Source organism: Anser brachyrhynchus (genome assembly GCF_964034855.1).
Source record: "Anser brachyrhynchus genome assembly, chromosome: 1".
Lineage (NCBI taxonomy): Eukaryota > Metazoa > Chordata > Aves > Anseriformes > Anatidae > Anser > Anser brachyrhynchus.
Window position 1 is genome coordinate 99708739 of NC_137694.1, and position 27821 is coordinate 99736559.

The 27821-nt window shown below is 50.2% G+C and overlaps 1 protein-coding gene across 2 annotated transcripts; it reads left to right on the forward strand.

Moving 5' to 3' along the window:
• Positions 1-475: 475 nt before the first annotated feature.
• On the forward strand, positions 476-27522 carry LOC308187556 (galactosylgalactosylxylosylprotein 3-beta-glucuronosyltransferase 1-like). Of its 2 annotated transcripts, none has more exons than XM_080575656.1 (6): positions 476-619; positions 17913-18061; positions 18287-18825; positions 20105-20401; positions 20909-21016; positions 24200-27522. In XM_080575656.1, exons 2-5 carry the CDS (start codon positions 17950-17952, stop codon positions 20993-20995), a joined length of 1035 nt encoding a protein of 344 aa, XP_080431782.1. In that variant the 5' UTR covers positions 476-619; positions 17913-17949; the 3' UTR covers positions 20996-21016; positions 24200-27522. The 2 variants fall into 2 exon arrangements, with proteins under 2 accessions (XP_080431782.1, XP_080431783.1); XM_080575657.1 differs by having other exon boundaries at positions 17917-18061.
• Positions 27523-27821: the final 299 nt, after the last annotated feature.

Here is a 27821-nt window from a genome sequence, read left to right on the forward strand (position 1 = left end):
CGCCTCGCCCCGTGTCTCCCTTCCCAGGGTATTTTCGGCAGCGTCTGCTCCAGGAGCACGGCCGAGGAAGGAGTCAGAGTCCCCTTGCCCTTCTCCAAGCGCACCTCCCAGGCAAGGAGCTCAAAACCCCAAAAGCTCCCTCCCTGCTCAGCACACTCCCCAGCAGGAACCTCGGAACCGGGGACCAACCCCGACGACCCCTCCCCACCCCACCCTGGCTGTCTCCACCCGCTGCCCCTCCCCGAGCCGTGCCACCCCCATCCCCATCCCCTACAACCGGGGGGGGGGGGGCGAACCCATAAGGGACACCAAGACCCTCAGGACCCCGCCCGCGACCGCAGGGCGATCGGGGGGGTCCCGTAGCCCCCCGACCCGGTGCAGGGCTCTCCCTTCCCCCCCCCCCCCCTCCTCCCCTCTTAGGGCGGCGCTGCGGGATGCTGCCCACCCCCTCCCGCCCCGTCGGCGTGGCCTTAAATCGGCTCCGCCAAGCCCTCCCGGCTTGCTGCCGGTCGCGGTGGTGGCAGCGGCGGCGGTGTCGGGCGATGCCCCCCGGCAGCAGCACCCCCCCGGCGCCGCCGTGCCCCCCCGGCGACCCCCGGCCAGGCTGCGCGGCCGCCAGGTAAGCGCCGGCTGCGGAAGGGGGGGGGGAATGACCTTGGGGTCCCGTGTGTCCCCCCCAAAAAAAAAAAAACCCTGAGGGGGGGAGACCCCAATGGGGGAGGGTTCCGGGGGGGAGGGTTCCCAGCCCCGGGTGGGTCCCAGCCCCTTCCTGCTTCACCATGCCGATGGGGGTTGTTTGGGGAGGCTGAGTTTGGGGTGGATGCTCCCGGGTGAGTTGGAAAGTACTTTTTATTTTGTTTTATTTAATTCCCCCCTCCTCGTTCTCCTGCCGCTCACCCTGGGGCTGGCAGCTCCCCCCCCCCCCCCCGCCCCAGCTAGCGAGGCTGGGGAGAAGCAGCTGGTTCCTCAGCATCTCCCTTGGCAGGCCTGCCAGGGGGTGATTTCCATGCACGCTTGGGAGAACGGGTGCTCGGGGCAGCGCCGAGCATCCCTGTAGCAGAGCGGCGATGACTGGCAATAAATACCTAGCCGGCAACTTGAAGCTCACAGGGCTCCGCGAGTGAGCCGGGGAGCACAAGTGATGCAGCCTCTGCAGGTGCTTTCGGCGCCTTCCCTGTGCTCGGAGGAGGCCTCCTGGTGCAGAGCACGTATGCTGGGTACAGCAGGGTACGCACGCAGGTCTGCTCCCCTGATGCTGCTCGGGTTCAAATCTCCTCCGGTGCAAAAGGTGAGGTGCATGCCTCGCATCCCCGGTGCTGCCAAAGAGCTCTCCCTCCCTGCTGGAGAGCCCAAGGCTGGGAACAGGGACCAGGGAATGGGTGCACAGCAGGAGCAGGACGGGGTCCTGGCAGAAGGGAGGCCACCGCTGCTCCAGAATGAGATACTGAAGGGGATGCTGGGGAGATGAGCCTCAGGTAACAGGGAGGGGGGCACCTATAGGGCAGTGTATCACATCTGTCTGCCTGCCACCGAGCCCCCTCCCTCCATGCCTCAAAGCAGGGCAGCTCTTGCTCACCCCACAGTTTCCTGGAAGCTCCCTGCTGGCAGGGCACACGCTGTACGGGAGTGCTGGTGGCTGAGCACATGCTGTGTCCTGGCACGAGGCTGTGATTTATTTATTCTCCCCCCCCTTTCCCTCCCGGGAGCTCCTTCGGTATCGCTTGCAGGGCACTTGAGCCAGCGCTGAGTTTGGGCTCCGCAGGGCAGTCCATGCCAGAGGTGGCTGTGCTGAGCAGCTCACCTGTGGTGTAGGGTATTTCAGGAATTGGATGGTGTCAATGTAGAGCCTCTTGGCTTCTCTGACACTTTCGGTGCAATAGTAATAATAATAATAATTACAATAATTGATAAACCATTTAGGCAACCTCGCAATTCCAAAGTGATTACAGCGGCTGGCACAGGGGACAGCTGAGATGTGGCCACCTTCACAGGGAAGGGCCTCGGCCTGACTTGTGAGACATGGGCAGAAAGTAAGGCAGCTGGGCTGAGGGCACTTGTGACCACGGAAAGGTTTTTTAGTGAGCAAAGCTCCTGCACCTTTGGGTTTCCTTACAGTGCCATTTAGGAAGACTGTTGCCTAGGGAGCTGTACAGAGCTATAGAGCAGCCAAATGCATGCAGGAGAGAGTGTACTTCCGGGGTGTACAGCCCCACAGCCCTTAAATTCACATTGTTTTCCATCATTTGGGAATGTCTTTGTGACCAGCACTCAGCGTTGCTCAATGGCATCTTCCCTGCAGAGCAGCCAAGGCCGCGTTGGGCAGCTCAAGGCGGTGTCTCCCGTGTACCTCGCGCTATTTCTCCTTGCCCATGCAGCACTGGTGGAGGTGCTCCAAGGCAGGGCACGTCCCCCTGTTTCAACAGCAGTCCAGGATCCGTCCCCAGTACCCAAAAGCAAGAGCACTCCAGCCTTACCCTTGGGCTTCTTTCCTCCCCTCGTCCCCAGGGTGGTCCCTGGTAAAGGTCAACTCCTCGCAGCCCCCTGTTTCTCAGAGCTGGACCCCGCTGTCCCTCACCTCCTTGTTTCATCAGGACAACGTCTGGGAGGAGCAGAGAGCTCCCGACATACGCTGCAAGCCTTACTGCGATGGTGAGGGATGAGATACTTGATAGGCTCCAAAGATGCCCTTTACTGAGCATGCAGAATCGCCCTGGGAAAGCTCTGCAATTATTTTGCAGGATGTACACAGGAAAGATGATATCTGTCCCCTTCCTCCTTGTGTTTAATTGTTCCTAATAAAAGAAGAAGCCTAACAAGGTGGTAATAAGCCAGGCTGGAAAGCAGGTCCAACGCACCTGCAGGGCCCTGGAGAAGCCCAGGATCCTTCTGCCCTTTGTGCTCCCGGCCTTTCTGCTTAACAATAAGCATTATGCTCATCCGCGCAGCCTTCCATCCAGAGATCCCCAAGTACTCCGCATACGTGATGAAGAGCACTCCCTGCCCACATGCAGAGCTGTTTGTCAGTGTGACTACCCCCTCTTTACAAAAGGGAGACGCTGCAGCTGATAGCATCAGAGCTGAGACAGCCCCGGATCGGATCAGATCGGCATCTCCCTGCCTCTCTGAGAAGCACTGGCAAAGCTGGGGAGCAGCTCAGCCTAACGGGACTGCAGTTTAAAACCGTAAACAGACTGAGAAATACAGCATGCAGATGAGACCTGCAGCTAACATCGCCCTCCTCTTGGACCCAACCCATCCCTCCAGGCTGCAATATGCCACCAAACTGCGCCCCAACCTGCGGGCAGAGCCTTTGTGAAGAGCTTCATCCTTTATCCTGTTCTAAGCCATGCAGGCTCGTAATTAAGAGCTCCGAGAAGTCTCTTCTAGCTCCCTCTCAAATGACATTAGTGCTCCCGAAGGTCTTCCCTTAAGAGCTCGAATTTATCTGCTTTGCCCGTGTTCCCAAGTGTTCAATCAGCTGCCTTGTTGGCTTCCTCTGCCGCACAGTGCGGGGGGCTGAGAGCCTTCTCCCTGAGATAAAACCAGTGCACTCTGCATGTTCCTCACATTTATAAAATCTGAGCTAAGTTTCCCCAGGAGAGACTTTTTCTCAGGGCTATGATACAGAGCTGGGATCTGTAACTCCAGCACAGTGTCCTTTAGCTTGCGCTTGCCATTTGTCCCTCCTCAAGCAGGTGTTTCCAGAAAAGCCTCATGCACACAGCGATGTGCCTTAAGATGGGGCTAGTTAGCTCAGGGAGAAAAATGAGGAGGGACACTGGGGTGAAAAACAAAGCAGCCAGCGTCATAGAACAAGGAGAATAAATGCTTCTCTACATCACTTTTCTTAGAGCTGGATTGCACTCAGGAAAATGTGAAAGGTAGCAATTTGATGGTAAAAGTATTTTCCCGTGCAGTGCGTAGTGACATGGAACTCACTGCTACAAGGTGCTGCTGATGCTGGGTGAAGGATTTGAGGGAGGAGGAGGCATTTTGATGGATAATAGATCATTCATCACTGGACAGGATGGTCCACTTGAAATAGATCTAAATCTTCAGACCTCAACCTCTCACGGTTTTCTGGAGCAGGATTTCTTGTACCTTCTGAAACACACAACAGTGATCAATGTGAGACAAAGGACGAAAGGAGATGGATGTGCTTGAATGGAGAGCACTGGGGCAATTCCTATTTTCATTTCTATGCAGAAGCAAAAAAAATATGTGTTTTCCAGCCTGCATGCTGACACCTAGTTTGCACAGGTTTGTTTTTTGTCAGCTGGAGCTGATTCAGGTTAAGTTCTGATGAGATTTGAGCTGGTCCAGTGGTGCTCACACTGCTGCTTCCCCTACCTCTGCTGTTGATTTTAACAGGCAGCCAGCAGCCTGGGCAACTTCGTGTGCTGCTGCTTTATGAATAATGCTGCATTACAAAAGAAAATTGGATGCTACCCCTCAGCAATGAGAGCAAGGGCATTTATTCCCGGGTCAGCCTGCCTGTAGCTGAGCGAAGCACTGGGATTACTCGGAGCTGGACAGGGCGAGCAGTCAGACAGTCGCGGTCCTGGTTATGTGATTTTAGAGCAGCAGCGTTGTTTCCTTCTGCGAGTTCACGGTGGGTTTGTGTGTGGGAGTACAGGGCACATGGGAGCTGCATTTTGCTAACAAAGCGGGATCGCTCCTAGGCAGCCCTTGTGTGGGAGAACTTGGGGAAAAGCCGAGGACCGGGCAGGCAGCAGCTTGCAGCCGCTGCTTGCCCTGTGGTGATGCTCCCAGTGCAGTGCCACCGGGCAGCCCAGCTCCAGAAGATGCTACCTCTGAGGGCAGAGGTAGAAAAGCAGTCTTAGCCAGGTCCTCTGTGCGGGACAAAACTCTCCCAGTACCCCTTGCTAGAAGCAGGATGGTCCATCCTAGCTCAGCAGGAGTAGAGGTTGCTGGCTGCTTTCCCCATCCATGCCCCATAAAATAAGATGGTTAATATTTGTCTCACTGTAAGCCTTCCTCATTCTGAAAGCGTGCTATAAACTGTTGTAAGGGGATCTTTCTCCTCTGGCTGGCAGATTTAATTTATTGCTCTCTGGTGATGCCCGTATCTGTGGGTTCGGCAGCAGCGCTGGGCTCCCTTCAAGGACAGCCTCAGGGCTTCTCAAAAGCCCTGGCTGTGCCCACAGCAGCAGAGTGGTGCTCATCAGGGCAAGCCTATATGAAGGGCCACCTCTAAGGACAGTGCTGGGTGAGCCCTGGTGGCCACAAAGGATCCAGAGGCCTCCCTGAAGTGCGGGGATGCCTGCCTCGCTGGAGGCAGCCCAGCCTTGCACGTTCCTTGGATCCTTCCTCCCCTCCACTTTGCCCAGCTCATGAAGACCACCAGAGTCACCTTAGCTTTCTCCCTCCTGATACCCCGTGGACTGCTGCCTTCCACCTCCGTGCACCCTTCCCCCAGCCTGGATCCATACAAAGGTGAAAAGGAAGGAGGCGCCGACGACTTGCCTGTATCTGCCAGCTTCCCTCTCCACCTCTGACGTGAATGAGGCCCTTCATGTGCTCCTCTTGAGCAAACACAGATGCTTTTGTTTTATGGGCTGGTGGGATGGGATGGAATTAATAAATCAGAGCGCCAATGCTGTGCTGCCACATTCCTGCAATTTTAAGGAAGGATCACAAAAAAAAAAAGGCAATCTCCACAAAAAGAGCTCAGATGTTCTGACTCTGCCTCTTGCTGTCAGGTATAAAGTTCAGTGGCCCGAATGCAAGCCCAGGAACACCTCAGTTCCTATACTTTGAACCAAAATGACTCCTTTTATAGCTGCTTCCTCCTCCCTGCCTCAGTTTCTCTCTCCTCATATGTAGCATGGTGCTGCCTGAGAGGATTAATGAATGACTAGGGATAAAACGCACCAAGCGCTCCTCCCAGATAGGGCATTTATCAGTGTTCCTGTGAGCAAAATAACATCCTGCTGCTTATAACCCCTAGGGTAACCAGAAAAACCTTGCCAGGGTTTGCCAAAAATTATTTTTTTAATCCAGATAACAAGTTTTTAACATCTCTGCACGGCTACTATCAGGCATTGAGGAGCTCGGAGAGGGTCTTTGTTCTCCCCTATAATTAACTAACTGTACATCGGCCTTCAGGAGCGCAATGCATACTGTGTGGTTGGTACAAGCTACAGTCAAAGGGGCTAAGACACTTTATTCACTGCAAGGGTTTGGTTTTATAATTTTTTTGTTTTGTTTTGTTTGTAATGAGCTCTGGCACTCGAAAGTAATTTCTCCAGTGTGCTTATACATCGTTGTGCTTATCTTGCCTTTGGGGGAACTGAGGCACTGCGGCAGGTGAAGTGATTTGCCCAGATCTGCATACATACACATAGCTGAAGCTGCAAAAAGAACGGAGAAATCTTGTTTCACAGTTGAGTGCTTTATCCTCTGGCCTCAGAGGAGGCCAGCAAAGACCTTTATCTTGTTTAGATGAGTGGATAGTTGTTGCAAGAGGACACTGGGGCAAGGGTATCTTTCTGCACTAATACATGTCCTAATGAGTCCTGTTGCTAAGCGGCTTCAATGATAGATCATGCATCTTCTTCGCTAAGCATTGAAATAATTTTTTAATCATTAAAGCTAATACAGAATCCTCAGAAACATCCAAATCTCACAGCAGGGGCTCAAATTAGCAAGCAAACAGAAAGCAAATCCTGATTATCCCAGTGCACCTCTACAAAGCCCACAAGCAGCATCTGCTGAAGCCAAACACAAGCCCAGCCAAGCTGGATCGCAGGGTTGTGCAGGGCAGCGTCGCAGGCAAGCTGACAAGCCCTCCGGCTCCAAGGTACACAGCAAGTTTCCTTCTTCCCTCCCTCAGGCGCATGTGCCAGCTCTTTGGAGCAATAGAAAGGAGGCCAGGGGGGTTAACTACTGGCTCCTGCTAGCCCAGGTGTCCCCTGGCAGGTCTTTGGGAAGGAGAAGTTATTTGTGGCTTGGCAAGTGTTATCAAGTGGCAGACCTTGGCATGACCAGCTTTTCTGCCCTCACCTCATTTTTGCTCCCTGAAACATCTTCCTACTCCCAACAACCTCCCGCAGCCTCCATTTTGTCAGCAGCTGGATATGGCTTCCCCAAAGCATGTTATCAAGCGATATAGCAGGACCTCTCTTGACAGCAAAAGTGACATTTCTAACTTCTGTGTTAGAACAGGACTCCTGGAGCAGTGAGGAAAACAAAACAAATCTCTTTTTACTTGATACGCATCAGCAGCTCCATTACAAGGGAAGCACAGGACACTGCTAAGCACTTCATTAGCATCAGCTCATCACCGCTGACCTCTATAAGGAAAAGACTTCTGTGGGTGCGTATAGGCTACCCCCAAGGATTCTTTGGGAAAGGGTAATTAAAAGTTGCTCCTAAAATAACTACCTCCAAGAGCCTTGGGAGTTAGTGCTCCCTTCCCTTGTCCCGTGCTTTGATAACAAGTCCTGTACAGGCCCTGTATCGCGATCAGCCTCCCCTCTTGCACACCCAGTCATGACATTACCCTGCTAGATGAACCCTGTGTGCTTCATCCCACCAAACAGCCTCTTCTGGAGGTGCTGCAGAGGACACCCGTGGTGTCAACACCTACTCAGAGGATCCCATTCAGCGTTAGATATGCTGCCACCAGCTACTCATGTTCAGCAAACCAGGCCACGCCGGGACTGTTGCTCCCTCAAAGTCAAGCTGAGCCCCATAGCTGGTAAATGCTGGTGCAGAACAGTCTCCAGATGTGATTTTTGCCCTTTTGTGCTCCCTTCTGCACACCGCTGAGCAGACAGCTATGATCTGATGCTAGATATTTCTCTCCTGTGTGGGTCCTGACCTGGGCATCAGATGACAAACACACGTGGCCTAGAAATTAGTTACAGCACCAGAACCAGGAGGCCAGTTTCCTGGGCTAGCTCAATTTGGGTAACACACACCCAGCATCCCTCTGCTGGGACAGAATTAGGGAGCTGAAGAAGGAGACTTCACTGCAGGAAGAGAGAAAAGGCCATGCACCAGTCACATCTGGTGAAGGAAGACGACTATGGAAAGCAGCCAGAAGCGTGCCCTGGGAGCAGGAGTTTATAGTCCAGTAAGGACAAATTGTGCCCTTGTTTTAAGCCACTCCTGAGTTTCTAGAGATCCAGTTTCCCGTGGTGCAGTGCCACAGTTACCAGCACTGCCCTCTGTGGGGAGCCTGCACCCCAGCCCAGTGCTCTGAGAGCTTTTTGATAACCAGAGGGCATTGCGTCCCCCCAGCACGAGGAGAGGGACGGATTCACCCACAGAATTGGTAGAGATTCACATCCACCACTGAGACTTACAGCAGCAGCCCATTTCCTCTTTCAGCAAGAGACTGCTTTTTATCTGCCCTGATGTTTCAGGGCAGCCGCATCTGCCTTTGAAGTGAGCTCCCAGGGCTCCAAAAAAGCCCAGTTCACCTCTCCCCGCCAACCCCAAGTCTCTGCTCCTCAGTTATTCTGCCCTAGGGCAGCTGGCACCCTGTGCAAGTGGCAAGGAGCTGGCAAGGAGCTAGCAGGGAGGGCATCTTACCAGCACCTGTGAGTGCAGGGATGTGAGAGCTGGAGAGAGGCACCTCCCTGTGTTTTCTTGCTGTAATTTGTGCAGAGATCACACTGAAAGCTGAAGGGATAGGCAGAGCAGACAACTTACCATCTCGGAGGGTAACATCAAGCCCTTACTGCAACCACGTCTTGAGCAGCCTGAAGCACACAAATTCACAGGTAGGAGTACAGTACAGCACAGGCTGACCTCCCTCCAAGGGAAGAACCATAGATGCCATGTTCAAAGAGCACTTCCAGACCAGGTTACTTTCTTTTGCAATTAAAGGACACGACAGAGAAGGAGAACAAGCTCTGTATGCTCTAAGAGAGAGCAGTTTCTTTCTCATGCTGTGAGCTTTTTTCGGTTCCCTTACAGTCTTCCTTGCCTTCCCAGCAGACAAACCTCTTTCATTTCAATTGTGCAAGACATGGAGAAACAGAAAGCAAAAGCTGCACCTTTTCTTTCTGGAAGGATTGGATTGTTGTCAGGAAGGGGTACGTGGCTGTTGCTGTTCCTCAGCTCCATCTGTTCACCAAAATGTATCCACTGCTTAAGTGCTTTTCCACACGTTTTCTACAAAGAAAAACTCCTTAACATCGTGATGTGGGGCTACTTCCTGGCTGCTGCTGCTGCAGGTGCCTAATTTAGGTATTTTGACTGATGTGCTGGCATTCCCAGAACAGGGATGTATCAGTCACACATGGGTCTCTTGATCTCAGATGCCCTGGCATGTAGTTTGGATGTTGCCAGCATAGGGTCCAGTGGCAATAGCGCCTCTGTTAGGACAGGGAAGGACAGCAGGACAGCCATAGCAGTACCCTGGCCATCATCTTCCTGCCACTTCTTCCCTTCACTCCCTTCCTCCCTTTTCATTTCACCCACAGAAGGCAGAGGACAAACGCTGCAGCTTTCTGGCTCGCTGTTTTTCATCCCGGTCTTTCTTTTAATCGAACCGAAGCTGTACAGATCTGCTGTGACATTTAAGGTACAAATCAAGCAGTGGACCATAACGTATATATACTGCAAATGAAAATTCTCGAGGTGCCACTTTATTTCTCCATTCTCCATTTGTTTTTAAAGGCGTCTGCACAACACTTGGACGCCACACAGCAAGTGGCAGATCTAATGAGCGCTGAAGATTTGTTTGGAGGGAAAGATCAGAATTAGCATTTTGGACCATCTCAGCTAGTTACGGAGCTAGCATATTTCACGCCGCTCAGAGAGCCGCCGCAGCAAAAATGTCCATCAAGGAGACCAAGGCATTGTTCTCCTCTTTCCGCTCCCAACCTCAGCAATGCCCGCGTGCTCTGGTGGCAGCTCGTCAAAAAACATGCCGCCCAGGCTTGCTGTTCGTGTGATGCTTTCGCTGATCATGCAATCCAGCCAGCATTCCCAAATAAAAACTCAGGGGGGTTGTTGCCCCTACACTGCATGCAATCTCCGCCCTCGCTTGCTTCCATGCATGAAGGGCTCTGGGTTCTGCCAGCACACACGTGTAAGCATTGAAATGACAGTATTTCCACCAGTTTCAGGCAGGCAGCTGACATCTCTAGCTCTGCTTGTGTTGTAAGTGGCATAAAGGCTGTTCTCGCTGGCAGCGTGACTTCAGCCAGAGCAGCCTCTCCTTTGGTTTCCTTTGCCCTCCCTAGGAGCATCCGGGGAGTCCAGCAGGGAAGAGCATTTCAACACTGCCTTTGAAATTAGGGGGAAAACAAGCTATCTAAATCAATCAAGAGCATGCATTAGTGATAGCGTGTTTCTCTGGAGGTCCGCATTTGATGTCGTATTGACACACAGCTAAGATCAAAGCCCATCTCTGCATCCTGGCTGCTACCAGAGGACTTTGGGCACCATATCTTTACAAGGAGCTTGTGATCAAGGTGTTTTTTTTTTTTTTCCCCCAAACAAGCATCTGTGAAATGTAATTATCCTTCAAATAATACCTACTGCCTTTTTCTCCGAAAAAGTAATTCCACTCCATCTTTGAAAACGCTCTGGAAGGAAAAACTATGGGTTTTTCCTTTCTGCTTTTGTAAGAAACCTGTAAAATGACAGCTCCCACTCCCGCTGTACAGGCATCAGCTGTTAACTCAGTAGGGAAAGCTCTGGATGAAATGCACAGACACTTTGGAACAATTCAGCATTGTTTTTGCTTCCTTAGAATTATTTTGCCTCCTTGGAAAAAAAGAAAGCTTTTTCTTTTCCTTTCTTTTTTGACAATGTAGATACGGGGCTGATTGTCACCGATACCTTTGGGGTGGTTATTCTATAACAGTCATCGTTGCCTATAAAGGACCTCACTTCTGCCAGTGCTTGGCAGCAGGGGAGAGAAGTCATAGTTTAAATAAGCCCCCGAGCTCCTTTCGAGAAAGGATAACTCCAGGCAGATAGGTCTCTCCAGAGAGAGCTGGCTTTCTCAGGAGACATCTGGTCCTTTCTGCTTCTGTTTGGGCCCAGGCTGCCAATCTTTCCCTGGGTATTTCTGGCACCCCTGGATTACAGTTCTGGTTGGGAACAGGCGGTACGGATGCAGGGAAATAAGAACTGGGTCAAGGGCTGCGTCGCTGCGAGTCCCAGCCCATCCTCGCTGATGCTCAGGGAAGGCAGCTACAGGTCAGATGGGTCGGTCGTGAAGGACGTTTGGGTCCATGCTGATTAAAAATAACCTATTTTAGACCTCCTTTCTCAGGCTCTGCATAACTGGCCTTCGCAGACAAGCTCAAGGTCTAGTCTATATCTGAACTGGGTTATCTCCGTTCCCGCTGATAGCCCAGATAGTGCCTGCATACCCTTGATCTACCTGGGGACAGCAGGCTGAGCTGTCTCAAAAGTGTTGGCTCCTGTGGGACCTCTCCAGCAGATCTAATTAGCTTCTTCAACATTTTTTTTTTTTTTCGTTTTCTGCTTTTTTTAACTTTGGAACAAAACCCAGCATAAAGTGTGACCGTCCCTGGTTCTGCGCTGCTTAGGCACAACCTGGGATAAGGACGATTGTGCTCTGTGCTCTCAGGAACCGCAAAATGCCGACATGCCCACAGACCTGACAGGTCCAAGGTTGGAGGAAGATGCTTGACTTGGGTTCATGCAGGTGTAGGAGGGCTGGGGTGGCACACTGCAAGCTCCCCAAGGATGAAAAGCCTGCATTCTGGGCTTCCCCAAAGCCTGGCTTCTGGGCTGAAGGAACTGCAGTCCCATATGGCGAAGGGATTGGAGCTGGCAAGGACGGGATGAAGGCTTTGTGCTACATCCGAGGAAGAAGCGGGGGCTTGGGGAGCACGGCTGCCTCACTCGGAGTGACTCACTTCCCGGGGAAGTTGTCCCCGCGGGAGCCCACGTGCCGAGCGACAGCCTGTAGATGGGCTCAAGCCTTGAAACCCCACAGCTGCTGGTAGCCCCACTCTTCCTGCCTTGGGGAAGGACCGGGCCATCCTTCCCTGTATTGTTTTGTTATTTGTGGTTCTCTGGGTTTTGTCTCTCCCTTGTTTTTGTCTCTTTGCTTTTCAGTCCCCCAGTTCCCATTCTGTTCCCACAAGAAGTACTGCTGGGTGCGAGCCCTCGGGTGCTGTCCTTCACATCTAGTCTGCCCTTTCTGTCCGGCATCAGCACCATGCCTGCGGCCCTGTCTGAGGGCCAGGGGAGTCCCGCTGCTGAGCAATGTCCTCTGGTGGCTACGTTTGCACAGTAATTACCCCTGCTTATCCCAGAGCAATAACCCATTCCACCCACCTCAGTGCTTCCTCGGATCCGTCCTCCCACTTTATTGTGCACATCTGTAACAAGCAGGAGGCTGCCCGGTGAGAGGAAGCGCTGCAGCATCCTGGCTTGTCTCGATTTGAAACAGCATTGAAGTTTCGGCTGAAGGCTCTGGTGGGCCCGAGGGAGTGGGGGAGAGGGGACAGCGGCTTCCTGTGGATTTCAGCAAAGCAGAGACAGAGCCGCTGCTGATCACCACAAATACCGGTGCTGCCATGAATTATGCATTCCTTGTTTAAAGAGAGGTCGTTCTCATCAATAATTGAAAGCTCCCTGCTCTGCCTTCAGCATCGCATCTCCCACACCAGGAGTTAGGGAACTCATGAAATCTGCATGGACTTCCTCAAGGTGGCTAGGGGCTGATGGGGAGAGGCAGCAAAAGGCAGGCAAAACAAACCCCAAACCCTACTGATGGTTTTGGTGCATGAATTTAGGAGTCATCTGTACCCTGCTGGCAACACTGCTCTGGCTCTGCCCCTCTCCTTTCCCCACATCCCCTTTCTCCTCTCTCCTCTCCTCCCAAGGTACACAGGGAAGGCTGCAAACACTACTCAGACCAAGACCAGGGGCATTTCTTGGCTCCCTCAGCTGCAATTTGCTTGCTTTGGGCACTTGCCTAGAAAAGTCCCTGGAATGGATGGCGGGATGTCCCTGGGGGACGGTTTGAACTGTGAAACTTGTCCCTCTGGGAAAATAATGATCTTTAGAGCCTGTGTCTCGGACTGCAGACACACAGTCCTGGGGCTGGGGTTGGTCCAGCATTCGGGGTCTGTGTGCCTGGGTCAAACAGATCGGCTGCCCTGAACCAGAGGCTGCAAAGTTTCTCTTTCTTGCAGAGCAAACTCTTTGAAAGGTGTCGTTCTCGTGCTGAGTCAGGCAGGTGGAGAGCAGAACTGAAATCTCAAAACAGAAGTACCAAACTCCATGTGGTCCTAGCGTACAGAGGGATTGGTCACACGTGATGCTCCGAGCTGGGGCTGGGCTCTTCTTCTGTGTGCTTCTCCCATTCCCTTCTCTCAAATCCTTTCAGATTAATTCCACCAGCACACGGGCTTAAACGGAGGCTGGATGCTGTTGTGTCCCGGGAATTGAGAAGTCTGACAAAGCAGCATGAGCCGAGAGTAGCACAAGAAACATTTTGTCCCTATCGTGCTCGGCTTTGTACTCTGTGTGTGTGTGTTTATTTTTTAATAGAGAACAAAAGATTGATGGATGAAATTAAGAAGAGGGATGTGTAATTGGAAAACAGCTCAGGAAGGCTACAGGCAGCATATTGAAGGCATCCATCAAACATCCAGCTAATGTTGTTAAGGGTGCGTAACACAAACGAGGGCTGCAGGAGACACTAGTTAAAAAAGAAGAGGGAGGAGAAAGGGGAATAGGCAGGACAGGGGAAATAGCAAGGGAGGAGAAGAGCCCGCAAGAGAGAGTACAATCAATAATATTTGTATTGCAAGTGCATCCAAAGGCTCCTGTTGGGATCAGTGCAGGACTGTACAAGCACATTAAGAGACAGTCCCTGCCCTCTACAGCTTAAACCCAGGAATTACGCGATGATTGCTGGAGATTGGTTTAGATGATCACCAAAAATTTCTTGTGATCTTGGATCTCTTTTAATAGGATCTGCTCTGGATGGGTTTAAACGCAGAGGGAAAGTAGCTGCTTGTGCCAAGAACACGCGCAGTAATGCCTGCCAGCCAGGCATGCAATTAATCTGAGCCACTTAGGGGACTTTGTTTTTAATTATAAAATGTAGGTAAAAATATGTGCAATAAACCTCTGCAAGCCCCACTGGGGCCATCAGCAAGCTACCCAGAGGCATTGACACGTGACTTGGTTTTGATGCTGTGTTTTCAAGAGGCTGGGCTGATGCCTTAATGGACCACTTTGTGGGAAATATTTCATGTGGAGTGGACATTAAGAAAATGCTAAGGGTATTTGCGTGGGGAAGGAGGGAGGATGAAGGCTAAAACCATCATTAGGGCAGGGCATTCCTGTAGTCCTGGAAACAGGGAAGAAGAAAAACTCTTAAAGACTGAGAAAAGAAAGGTGAAAAAATATAAAGGAACGGAGAAGAGTACAAGCGTGATGGATGCAGGGGCAGCAGTGGGGGAGAGAAGGTAAGGTTTTAAAAAGAAAACATCATATCCCAAGGCAGATTTTCTGAAAACAGGATTAAAGTCAGACCCCTCTGTGAGGTTCGCAAGTGACCCGGTGCTTTATGCAAGGCTTAACTTCTTCAGCATTGCACGCTGCAGAAAAGCAATAGTGAGAAGGTACACACAGAAATAAATGAGCAAAGAGCACACACAGGGGAGTTGCACGCACAGGCAGCATCTCTGCTTGTTTGCAGCATTCAGGAAGCATGAAGAGGGCTGCCTGTGAGGAGGAGGAGAAAGAACTAGAAAGGGAATTCGTTCAAGCTCTGATCCCCGCTCCTCCGTGCTCTCTTGGTAACACAGCTGCCATCGCCGCCTCCTCGCCTTCCTTCCAGAAGCGACCCAAGTTTGCAGCAGTGACATGCCCGCTGTGGAGAAGCTGTGCCTGTATAATTAAGGCCTTTTATTAACGGGAAGAAACACTGGCTGCCTGACTCTAGCGCAGAGCCGTTTGTAATTGCAGGCATCTCAGGGGAAGCAAGGAGCTGCCATGACCTCGAGCCAGAGCCTGGGTGGACGGACCTAGGTGTCTGCTGCCGTTATGAGGTAGCGCAGGAGCTCTGCTTTAGGGCCTGGATTTCTCTGATGTCTCTGTCTGTCCTCGTGGCCCCAGGTGACAGGAAGCTTTGCTTTGTGCTGCTGCTCTGGTAAGAGAGGGGATTTCCTGGGGGGGCAGAGCAGCCCCGCTGTGGGTAACACCATGCTGTAGCTTACCAAGCACCCGCGCCTTTGGCACTGATGCTTCAAGGAGACTCTTGTACCTGCCCTGGGCCCAGCCATCAGAAAGCAGCAAAATTAAGCAGAGACAGCTGCACGAGGCTTCAACAAACCACTCCTGTGCACCCCCAGCCACACTGGTTCCTTGGCCCATTTCTTGGTCGGTTTTCCATAGCTTGAAAGTGGAGGAAGTGCCACCATGGTGTGCCCTGCGTGCGGGGTAAGGAGCATTCAGGACTGTCACCCTGAATGGTTAGTTTGAGGAGACAGGTTCTGTACTGTGATTGCTCCAGCTCAGTACCATTGGTGTCTAATAAGGAATAAGCTCACGTTGAGGCAGTTTCCTTACTGGGGCACGTGAGTATGGCTACCTGTATGTACTTGCCTGCCAGAAGACCTGCTGAGGCATACGAGGCTTCTGTCAGATTTAGCTGAAGTAGGTTTGATAGTTGTTGGTTGTAGAGCACCGATGAGCCCTGTGACTGCATGATCCTTGCTTTAGCAGGAGACCAAGGCAAAATGTCAGGAAAAAAAATAAAGAAAGGGCCCAAGAAAATCCCAGAGGGTGAATTTGGAATAGCTTCCACTGATGTCTTCTAGGACTGCCATGTGTCTGCTGTCACTCCCAAGCACAGCCCTTTCGGACCAGTAGCAATATTTCTTCACGTATGATTCTCTAAGGCTGAAGCAGGGCAATCCTTCCCCTTTGGACAGAAGAGGAGCTGCTGGGCCCAGATCCTGGGCAAGGAGAGTTTCCTTTGCATTCGGTGCGCCAGTGTCCCTTTGAAGAGCTTGGGTTTAGATGGCCAGCCCCCCAGTACACCTTGGAAAGACATTGCAGGGCAGGAATTTAGAGCCAACCAGCTTGAACCCCCTTTCCTTCCTTTATATCAGTGTGATGCTGTAGCCTCCTTCCCTCAAATTGCTTTCAGCCTAGGAGAGCGAGAGGGCCCGGAGGGGCTGTGCCATACAGTAGCTCTCCAGTTCCCAGGGGGTGTGACTGCAGTTTTCCAACAGAAATCTCTCTGCAGGTGGTTAATGGATGTTTTATGCTCCCTTTAGCCTCCCAGTGAGCATCTCTGTGGTAGGGAGGAAATCCACCAGGAGAAGTATTTGGCATCAAAAAGGAATCCCAGAGGAAGCAGATTGCAGATGTTACCAGGAGGGAGAGGGGAATAAAATCTAGCAATGGCACGTCTCTCAAACATCAGGCATCCTGCTGTAGAGAGAACAGAAAGTCCTTAGGTGGCAACAAGTAACTTTGCTCTGTGTTTTTCAGTGTTTCTGCAGTGTATCCCTCCTTCTGAAACACTGCTTTTGTTGTTGGTGTGTGGTAACAGTATTGGGAGATTTCATACGGATACAGGGACCAAAGCAGAAGTTGGAAGTTGGAGGAAAATGTTCCTGACTGTGCCAGAGCCATACAGAAGGCACCATATGCACTAGGCAAGCCCATTTAATGCTGGACTTCCCAAAGTCATCCCTGGGATCTCATGCCCATATGCCCATATGCCCATACACAGGCTATTAAGGGTCTTTCAAAGAGGTGAGCCAGGACTGGCATCTCGTCACACCCTGACTTTACACAGAGCTGAGTTATGTCCCCAAACAAGGAGTCTGCAGTAGACTTCCACGTCCTTCGGTCTGTGTTTTCCAAACTGATCATTAATGTTGGATGCTTTGTTGAAGGCATGTCTACCTCAAGCAGCCAAGGGTCTAATTTCCTGGCAGACTGACTGCTCTTAGTCATGTTGACTTAGTGGGTGCCCAACAACTGTGGACGATGAAGCATGAGACTAATGTAGCTTGGACCATCTGTAAATAAGCCATCCCTTGTTGGTTATTCCTGATAATTTTGTCCTTAATTTCTCTTTATTTTCCTTTAGTTCCTCTCACCTTTCAGAGGGAGTTTTAAAAATAAATGTTAGCTGTTATGATTTCTCAGATGTCTTAGTCACGTACATTAGAGAAATACTAAGAAAGAAATTATTCTGTGATTTAGACTAAACTCTGCAGTGGCCAAAAACAGCAAACCAGGGGTAAGAAGGGATGTGGAATAATTAAACTTGCAGCAAGCATCACCAGCACTGTGGAATGACCGAGGCAGGGACTTTATTGGAAAACTTAGTGGGTGATAATGTGCATCACTGATCACAACAATGAATCTGCATAAGGAGGATGAATTAAAACTGCAGGGCTGAAAGAGATGCTGGGCATCTTGACATTTTCTGTTTTTCCTGCTTATGCAGGAACCCAAATCTTGCATGTAGTTTTAAAAAAAAATCTTCAAAACAAGCTCAGGTCAGGAATGAATACTGCTTCTCTGAAAAGGGAGCAGGTAACAGTCCTCTCTGGGCTTGTATTCTGCAAGGTTTCTGACAAGATTCTGCCAACCCGAAGTCAAGGTCAGTGGGTTCATTGTGGGGCAGCGGGAAGTTCTTTACAGCAACAAAAATAGATAAAAGCTTCTGCTCAATAGCACAGGAATTGGCCAGGGCAGCTGGATAATGGTTCAGGCCTGCAACGTTAATGGGTCTCCTTGTAAACTTACACTTAGACAAACTCTTTGCTGGATCAGGGCCCGACATTTATCATGCCTCCTGCCAAGCAAACCAAACTTAACTCTGTTAGTTTGGCCTGTAGACTTAAGCATCCCAGTGTTTTTTGACGGATAATTCAAAGGTCTTACTCTTTTCTCTGTTCTGAAAGGTAGAGAGATGCCTGGGCATTGGGAGCTCTCTGCAGCATGCTGAGGAGACGTAACCTTCTTACCACGCTCCTGATCGCCTTGCCATGGGCTCTTCTCCTAACCTTGTGGCACCAATACCCAACCACCCGCTACCTCAGCCTGCTGAGAAGTAAGTGCAAAAGCTCTGCTGTGACCGTGCTTGTGGTTGTGATGAGTGTGATGACTTCTCCTAAGCGTGTTAAACATGCACCTTTGGCTGGCTTCAGGGAGAGGAGGCTGATATGCTGAGCATTGACTCCAGAAAGATAGGTCCCCAGCATCCCTTGGAGAGGAGGCAGCTCAGCAGTGGTTAATTCTCTAATTTCTTTCTTCTTCCTTCCTTTCTTTGTCCCAGAAGAGACAGATGAGAATGCGACCTCTAAAGCTCTCCTCAATGGTACCTCTGTGCTGAGAGAAGAAGGCCTCCCATCATGCATTCGGCAGCAGCAGAGCATAAGGGCAACGCCTAAAGTCATCCAGAATTATGTGTACTCCAGGCCCCCTCCATGGTCAGACACCCTGCCCACCATCTTCGTCATCACCCCTACCTACACACGGCCGGTGCAGAAAGCTGAGCTGACCCGACTGGCCAACACCTTCCTGCACGTGCAGAACCTGCACTGGGTGGTGGTGGAGGACTCGCCCCGGAGGACCAACCTGGTGTCCAACCTGCTGGAGAAGGCAGGCCTCAACTTCACCCACCTCAATGTGGAGACGCCCAAGAGTCTGAAGCTGGGGCTGTCCTGGATCCCATCCCACACCCCGCGGGGGACACTGCAGAGGAACCTGGGGCTGCACTGGCTGAGGGACAGCTTCAGCAACACCGCACCGCCAGAAGGGGTAGTGTATTTTGCCGACGATGATAACACTTACAGCCTGGAGCTGTTTGAAGAGGTAAGAGCTGTAAAATTACATGGGACAGAAATAAAAACGGATTTAGCTGGGTCTCCCGTGTGGACTGTAAGCATTAAATGGGAGAAGAGGGCTGCGGCACGCTGCCTGGAGCCCTCCTCTCCCTGCACTCAGTGGCAGCTGGGTATAGGGCAGACACAAGCCTACAGCTATGCAACCCAGAAGCCATTCTCTAAAGGGATGAAAAAGCAAAAAGCACATCTGCTGCGGTGTGGGCTGCAGATGTGAATAGCCATTCACACAGCATTACATCAACTACTGCCTCCTGGGTTTGTTTTCAGAGGGATCAGAGAATACGTACCCCAGAATATACACCTCTTCTCAAAGAGATCTGATGATTTAAATAAGCACTGATGATAAACTTCTGGTAAAGCATGAATCAGTTCTCTTGGAGGGGTGTGATGAGTAGGGGATATTAGAAAAGCTGACTGACTTTCTAATCCACTTTTTCTCCTTTCCTGCCCTTCTGTACTCTGAGTTGCAGCCACCACAGCAGATCTGGGCCCCTGGGATCACAGAAGCTTGCCCAGACTTTGGCTGGAAACCTGGCTTTTGTGAGATGCCAAGTCTATTGCAAACTCGCAAAAAATGATTATTCAGTAAACTCCCTTGTTACCAATTTAAGCCAAACTGTTACGCACCAGTCAGAATGCCATGTTACGCATCAGAACACATTTCCAGTTTTCAGAATTTTTTAGCTCTCTGTTAAGCTCATCCTTTCTTATTTCTTTCCAGGTCCTTTGTGGCAATTTCAGTAAAACCACACTCTTTTAGGAAGTAACCACAGATGGAAGAATGGGGGTGGGGGAAAGCTGCAGTAAGGGAGGACAGAGATCCATCAGTCAGGGAGGGAGATGACTTGAATGAGGGTAAAGTTGGAGTGAGTGGAGTTGATAATATATGGAGGTAGAGTCCTAGTAGAAGTTGTATTTGTCATTTACAAAAAAAAAAAAGATAAAAGTTCAGATGAGATCAGAAAGGTTTTCCCTTTTCTGAGGGACTGAACGTGGGCACTGAGAAGCAGTGAGTTCGGTGTATAACGAAGGAAGTGCTAGAGCAGAGCCTCGTGGCTTTGCAGGCTGTAGCTCTTCAAACAGCAGCACAGGAGAACAAGATCTTTTGCTGCCTGGAGCTATGCAATTGTGTAGGAAGTCAATGGGGGAGTACAGGTGCCAAAGAAAACAGAGGATGGTGTGCTAATGGGCCGGGACAGGCATCGCAGGGTTGCGTTCTCACAGCACTGTTTCCTTCTGGCACACAGATGCGCTACACAAGGAGGGTGTCAGTCTGGCCGGTGGCTTTCGTTGGGGGGCTACGGTACGAATCCCCAAAAGTGAGCCCAGCAGGGAAGGTGGTGGGGTGGAAAACCGTCTTTGACCCTAACCGGCCCTTTGCTATTGACATGGCTGGATTTGCCATCAGCATCAAGCTGATCTTGGAGAAGCCTCAAGCCAGTTTCAAGCTGGAGGGAGTTAAAGGAGGCTACCAGGAAACCAGTCTGCTGAAGGATTTAGTGACTATGGACGGGCTGGAGCCCAAAGCAGCCAACTGCACAAAGGTGAGCATCACAAGAGACCTGGAAGATACATCCCCTTTGCTAAATCCTGGCCGCTTTCATGGCCTTCTGCCATGCCCCATCCATCTTCTACTGTGCCTTTTCTGTGCCAGCACACCTCAGCTCTGAACGGTGCCAAGGCAGGCGGGCAGAGCCTGCCAAATGCTTTACAGATGAGAAGCTCAGCGAGCGCTGAGGAACAGTTAGTGCTGTGCACTCTAACTGTGTTAATAAAAAGCCTCAGCCATACAATTCGTGCCCAGATTACTTCTCTAAAACCCAGAACTGGCAGAGGGTTGAGTGGGGTGTCAGTCCAAAACGATCTCTCCTCCTCGTCACTCTTTCATGCTCCTGTAAATCCTACCCTGGCCCTGTCTTAAGTCCCTTAAACCACAAGCGTCCAACAGCTGTGAGCCCTGGGTTGCTCAGGATCCTCCCCCCTGATGGATGCATTGCTCTCAGCATTTGCAAGGCATCCAGAGCCCCTGAACTCTTTGTGATTCCCTCTAGGTGTTGGTCTGGCACACGAGAACGGAGAGGCCGACTCTGGTTAACGAAGGCAAGCGTGGATTTACAGACCCCAGAGTAGAGGTGTAGGCAGAGAGCCAGCTCCCCCATGTGAGTACCCTTCTCTTTATAGTTTTTGACAGAGCAAATAGTCTGTATGTCTTTCCTTATTTTTACTATTATTTCCTCAAAGACAGCATAGATGATAGTCCCAGTAACTCCCTTCTCATGTCACCGTTTGCACAAGATCCTCATCTTTACTCACTGTCTGCATGCTGTACTCATTCAAGCCTCCTTGCAGTCCCCACAGAAGCTTTGCCTGCATAGGAGCAGAGAGAAAAATGGCAGAAGAATCTCATGGTTTCACTCCGTAATGACAAGCCAAATTCTTTCCTCCCTGATTTCTGCCAGGTCCATACTCCCTTCAGTGGGGGATTTGTTCTACAGCACGTGAAATGAGATAACTGTTCTGCAGATGATTTTTTCCCCCAATGGCCCCGCCACCTCCACCTTCACTTTTATCTTGTGTGAACAATTGTGGTGTGGGTGCTGCAGGGGATTGCTGGGACACTCAGACTGTCTGAAAACAGGAACCAGCAAAGGGCAACCTATGCAGACTCTCACAAAGTCTGAGGGACTCAGTACCAACATTACCTGAGCTAGGAATATGTCTGCTGCTGAGGAGAAATGCTGAAGGCACTAGAAGCTCCTGCATGGTCCACAGAGCAAAGTTAAGCAGGGGGATGAGGGATTATGGCAACCACCATAGGTGAGGGCAGGAATGTATAAGAGTTCAATGATATCTTCTTAGAAATAGAGAATGATGAACAGGCTTCAGAGGAGCTGTGTCCTCCTCCATCAGCTGCTATGCCCTTTGATCTCATTGTCTGCCCTTGGCAGATTCCTAGCCCAAAAGTCACAAAAAAAAAAAAAAAAAGTAATAATAATAAAGGTATCCAACTCAGGAGTACCCAGCTCTTCCTGGAATGATTCATACTTGTGGCAGGATGCAGGATGCTGAATGATTTACTCCTACTTTGGAAGATATTCTACAGTTGCTTTCAGTCCTGACCCCAATATTCAGCTCAGCTCTACCAGGGGAAACAAAACTGACAGCTGTTATACAGGCAGTCATGAGCGTTTCAGCTTCTGCACTGATCTGGTATGAGCACTGCTTGTAGCTGCATACAGCGTTTCCACATCATCCCGTCATCTCTGAGTGACAGCCATACAAAGCGCAAAGCAATCCCAGCACCTGCACATCCAGCAGCAGATGCAGATGTGGGAGTCAGCTGCCTAAACGTAGACACCTGGTGCCACCACGGGGATCCTGCCTGGCCCTCCTGTAGGGCACAAACCCCATCGTATCTGCCAGCTTTTCATGAATATTTCAGATACCCTGGCAAATGTAAGATGATGCTAGACCTATGTGTAGGCAGCAGCACCTCTCTTAACCTGCACTTGTGTGCAATCTTCTAGTGGTAATGGGTTCATTTTACATACCCAGCCATGCTGGGTCTGCAGTAGACTAAAGCTACAGTTGCCTAAACTCAGCTCATACTCAGACTCCAGCTAACTGGTATGGGGTATCACTTCTCTGCCTTCAAGCCAGAGTCTCTGCTGGGCCAGCTTTGTAGATTTTGGAGGAGCTTTTCCACTTGCATTAGCAGGGAATTTGACCCAAATCCTTTCTGCACCATCATCTGCCCTTTGGGGCAGCAGCTTTGACCCAAGTGTGCAGGTAGCATCCACCCTAGGACACACCTGCAAAGGCTTTGGGTGTGAATGTGCTGCCTTGAGAAGCTTAGTGGATTGAGCTGAGTGGATTCAGCTCTAACAAAATCATCAGATTCCACACCCACACCCCCTGTAAAGTTTTAAATTGACGTGTCTGCTGACAGCTATGTTGAGTTTTGGAGGTTCTTACTATTGAGGCTGTTGAGCTTCAGAACCTTGACAGACATGATCTAGATGAGCCAGCTCTGAGGGGAAAAAAAAAAAAAAAAAAAAGAGGTAAAATTCATCCCCTGAGGATGTTCTGTTCTTAGACACAATAGGGAGAGTGTTTCTGTCTTCCCCTCCTGGGAACTTGTCCTTGTTAAGGATTAGATGAGGCCAGTCAAGTTCCAGACCTCCCAGAGACCTCTTTCCCCTTTAATGCCTGTGGACATGAGCCAGGCAGACGTTATTTGATGTGGGTTTTGGTGCTCTGCTAATCTCCAGTTAGCCCACTTACATGGCATGTGTGCCTGCTCTCTGGATTGCCACGGATGCAGTGTGATGGGACCTGCTGATCACATAAACTGCAAAGATCAGGCTTCAGTGGGTATTGCACGAATAACAGTTATTTTATCCCAGCTGGAGTCCACTTTCTTCCTTGCCTATGTTCCCACCACTCCTAGCTGTGTCTAGATGAACCATGGCAGCGTTTGTGAGTCTAGGGAAGAGAACTCCGTTAGGGCAGGTCTGTCAAGGGGGGACAATAAGGCATGTGGCACGGTTTGTCTTTTCATAAGGCAACAAAATGAAAAAGAAGAGTTCAACATTTATTTTTTAAAAGTGCTTTTCTGCACTAAAAATTCTGCTTTTTTTCTGCCCTGAGAACCATTAGGGAGGATCTGAAATGTGTTGGGACTGAGGATCATGGGTGAGATCCAAAAACTCTCACAGCATGCATCTCTGCAGACTGCGTATTGAAACCGAAGTCCCTAGAAATGCAGACTCTGGCTTCTGAGAGCAGGAGGTGGGAATTAATTTCTCTCAGTATTTTTTCTTTGTTAAAGCCCTGAAAACTATCACTCAAGACTGGTGTTATAAAACCTACTTATTCTTATTGCTAACATGCATTTACAGGCACCAGAACAAGAAGAGCTCAGTTTAGCATAGGACTCCTGCTGCCTTGTGGTATTTGAAAATAGGGAATTAAGGAAAGAAGTTCACCTGCATTTCAGAGCTTCCAGAGAGAGATCCTCAGATCTCATCCTCTTTCTCTTTCCTTTAAAAAAAAATACTGGGGGGAAAAATCCTTCAAAAACTTTTGCTAATTCATAAATAAAACATCCCCCCCCCACTAGGACTCTGCAGTGCAGATAGAACAAGCGGCACCCCCGCCATATCTGCAGCCTGAAGCTATAAGTAGCGTGGTTGAGAAAAAAAATGGTTGGTGATGCCTGCCTAGTGTTTACCTGTGCCAGGGGACCGCTCTCTTGGAAACGCCTCTCCTGCCCTGATCTACTGGATGTGGTGCTGAGACCTCTATCTTTTTCTAACCTCATCTTGTGTTTGTTTTGACAGAGGCAGCGGGCAGCGATCGCTCCTGAAGTTTGTCAGCAACCACAGCAGCGGCACACGCTGCCTGCTCTGCCCAGCGCTCAGCTCCACCACCAGAGGATGATAAACACCCCAAAAAAACGCAGCCACGTCAATCAGCTCCCACTGCCCAAAAGGTGGTAACGAGCAGGGACAGAGCTGATGTGGTGCCCTGTGATCCTGCAGCTCTTCACTTTTGACTTCATGCTCTGGCTCCCGTTCCCTGTCTGGGAGAGGAGTGCCTCCCTTCCCTCGTGGGCTTTGTGTTTTTAACCATTCATTAAACAGGAAATTTATTAGATGCGATCTCCATTCTCTGCTGTGCCAGCAAAGAGGCTGAAATCCAGGATGGGTGCAGGTGCCTTTGAAGATTTCTCGTGGCGTATTGTGAAACCTGAGCTTCGGTACAGCAGTTGTGAGCTGCGGTGTTTTAAGGACAGGAGTTGTTACAAAAGCACAAATGTGAATCTGTTGCCCTGAGGTATGCTTGAAGAACGGTTTAAAAGCAAAGCTAGCCTGAGAGAGGCCCTCCCTCTGAAGGATACACTCAGATATGTGCACAGATTAGCCATCAGTACTGGGGAGGGAGCTGTGCTGAAGCACCTTGTTTTGGGTTTGGGAATTCAGAAAGGATCTGGTGCCTACACCTCAGCTGATAACTTGAACTGCCCTAATGTAAGGTTGTTTCAGAAAATGCTGTCCCATTTCCCAGGCCTGGTGCCCTCTGGATAAAGTTCCTCTGGCAGGTACTGTACCTCAAAGGCCATCCACGTGGAGAGTCCCGCTGCAAAGACCAGAACGCAGGGGCAAAGATGGGTGGGCCTGAAAGTTTTGTTCCTAGCCTGCAACCCTGCTGCAGCACCCTCAGTCACTTTGGTAGCCTGAAATCACATATACGGAGCTGCTTCCTAAACCTTCGGAGAGGAAGACACCTTTCTGGGGCGGAGGCAGCTGAGAGATGTGCTTAGAGAAGAGGAACCCTGAGCCTGAGCTCATCTCCTGCGTGAATGTTGGGGAATGTGGGGAGACATCGTCAGGAAACGTATCTTGAGCATGTAGATGACAAGTGAAGTAGCAAATGTGACAAGTTTTCCAGCTGAACTCTGAAAGGCACGTTTGGCCCTGTGAACAGAGAAATTTCCCTTAATGAAACAGGAAGACAGCCTGCGTGGAGGCAACCTACAAAGGAGCAGGTGGCAAATGAGGACCGAAGGAAGGATGCACTGGATTAAAAGCACAAGTGTTTGTACTGTGTGTGCGTGGGGAGAAATGTGTCTCTGAGTTTTCTAGGAAGATTCCTTGAATTGACCCAGAAACCCCTCTGAGCACATCCTGAAAACCATCTCCACTCAGGCCATAAACAAGGCTTCAGGCATTCAAACTGCATCAAGGATCACGTAGCTGGGGGGGAAATTATGAGCAATCAAACCACCCCCTGCCCAAGAAATTCTGGGTTGGCAGGAGACATTTATTTGTTGATTTATTTATACTGCAGTTCTCTGCCTATTCCTTGTTCGGCTTTGTTTTTTAACTTAGATCATCTGACATGTTCATGAAGAAAGAACATTTCCCCTCTCGCCCCAGACTCTCACAGAAGAACAGTAGAGCTTGGCATTCACTTCTGAATGTCATATGTTTCTTGCTCTCCGGGGTTTCTTTACAATGGTGTCTTAAACTGGCAAAATAATCAGAAACACAGCAAGGAGGAGAGTACAGCAAAGGGAACTGTGGTTCCTTTATGCAAGAGACGTGGGTGGCACTAAGCTTCTGGCTCCCAAGCAATCATAGCGAGGTAAAAACATGTGCAAAGGAGTGCCTCACTCAGCGGATAGTCCCCATGGGATCTTGGGAAGCATCCATGAAGGGGCTCTTTGAAGGGTATCTGAGAGAGTTGGTCTGTGTTCCCTCACTGGGGAGCTAGCACCCAGGCATCTTGCTGTGGGACTGGGGTTAAAGTACAAGAAGGGCAAAGGGAGCAAGACGCATCCTAGTGGGGAGGAAGGCATGAGAAAGCAAAGAATAGGCAGCAAATAGAGGGAGAGGGGGGCTGCGTTTAGTGTGACAAGGCCACTCTACTAGCATCTCAGCACCAAAGGGATACCGAATGGGCTATGAACACTGTGTCATCTCGAGACCCTAGAAAGGTTCTTACAGAGCAAGGGTATGGCATATTGGAAGTGGACAGCATGAAGGAAGCCTGCTTTCTGCAGACACTTCATTATCCATTTGTCAGAGCTTTATGTCCCGGCCTCTGCATGAGGTAACCAGGCCTTGCACTCCAGCGGGCTTTGCTGACCCGTCCATGCCATCAGGCAGGCGGGCCCAGCGATTCCACACACAATTAAAACAAGATTACATCCCCTCCTTTGTGGTTTTAGTACATGAGCAGAGAGCAAGGGAATAAAGGAGATGATTTATGATCTTCCATTTTCCCCTCCAAGATGGGCAGGGTTTCTGCCCGTATGAAAAGGAGGGGATATGGTGATTAATTCCCTGGCCTTTATCTCATGCAGGGCCTACACAGGATTTTGGCACTGCCAGTGGATGTTTGGAGCGAGGGTCTGCTCCCATTGCAAAGCACGCATGCTCTTAGAAATGACTTCTCGCTACGTCCCCGTAAGAAAGCAAAATTATTACTCCTATTTTCCCCCCTGGGACCCTAGATTGCAGTGATATGGTACGCTCAGTGCCTGAGACTGTCCCTTTCATGCCATTTCCACTCTTGCCCCAGCCTGACCCCGTGGAGAAGGGATTCTGTGAACCAAGAAATTCTGCCAGACACTAAATTGTTCAGGGCCAAGACCTTGTGTGGATGTACACAACTGTTACCCCAGGCTAGCAGATGTTTCAACCGGTTCAGCACAAATATTCCTTTCCCTGTAGAGCAGACCAAGGACAGCACAGACTGCTGCCAGCCTGGGTGCATCGGCTACAGGTAGGTCAGCAAGAGACACCACCAGCTCAGATGCTTGTTTGTTAGCAGAGCTTGGTGGGAGAGCCCAGGCGTGGAGCAGCAGTGAGAGTTACAGGCTTCAGGGAAAGTGAACGAGGGGTACAATAAAGCTGCAGATCAAGCCCGAAGTGTTTCGAGGAGGCATCCCAGTGCCTGGTTTTTACTAGCATATTAGTATCTGATACTCATGTTCTCTGAAATTCATCCAGTTCACCAACCGATGAATATTACTAACATTTCCTGTTGCAGAAAATACTATTGACAGAGGAAAGAGAATGTCAAGGAAGTAATTTTTAATGGTTATTTATTTATATTGAATGGTACTAGCGCGTTATTAAATATGATGTGAATAGTACAATATTACACTGTTGTCTGTCTTGCAGCACGAGGGCTTACTTCTTTTCCAGGAAAACAGAGTGGACTCTCATGGAAAATATATTGGTTTTAGTTGTTCTCATTCCAAAGGTACTCCCTTCAGTCTTCATCTGACCCAGATGCTACACGAGAACTTAAAGCGAAAACATTTCAGGTCCCTGAGACTGATGTCTGCATTATGGAGGTGAAGGAAAGAGACAGAAGGGAACAGGGGTACATAGCGTAAGCTCCATAGTCCTACGGCATCTCTAGCAGCAAGCTGTCGGTCGGGTGACAACT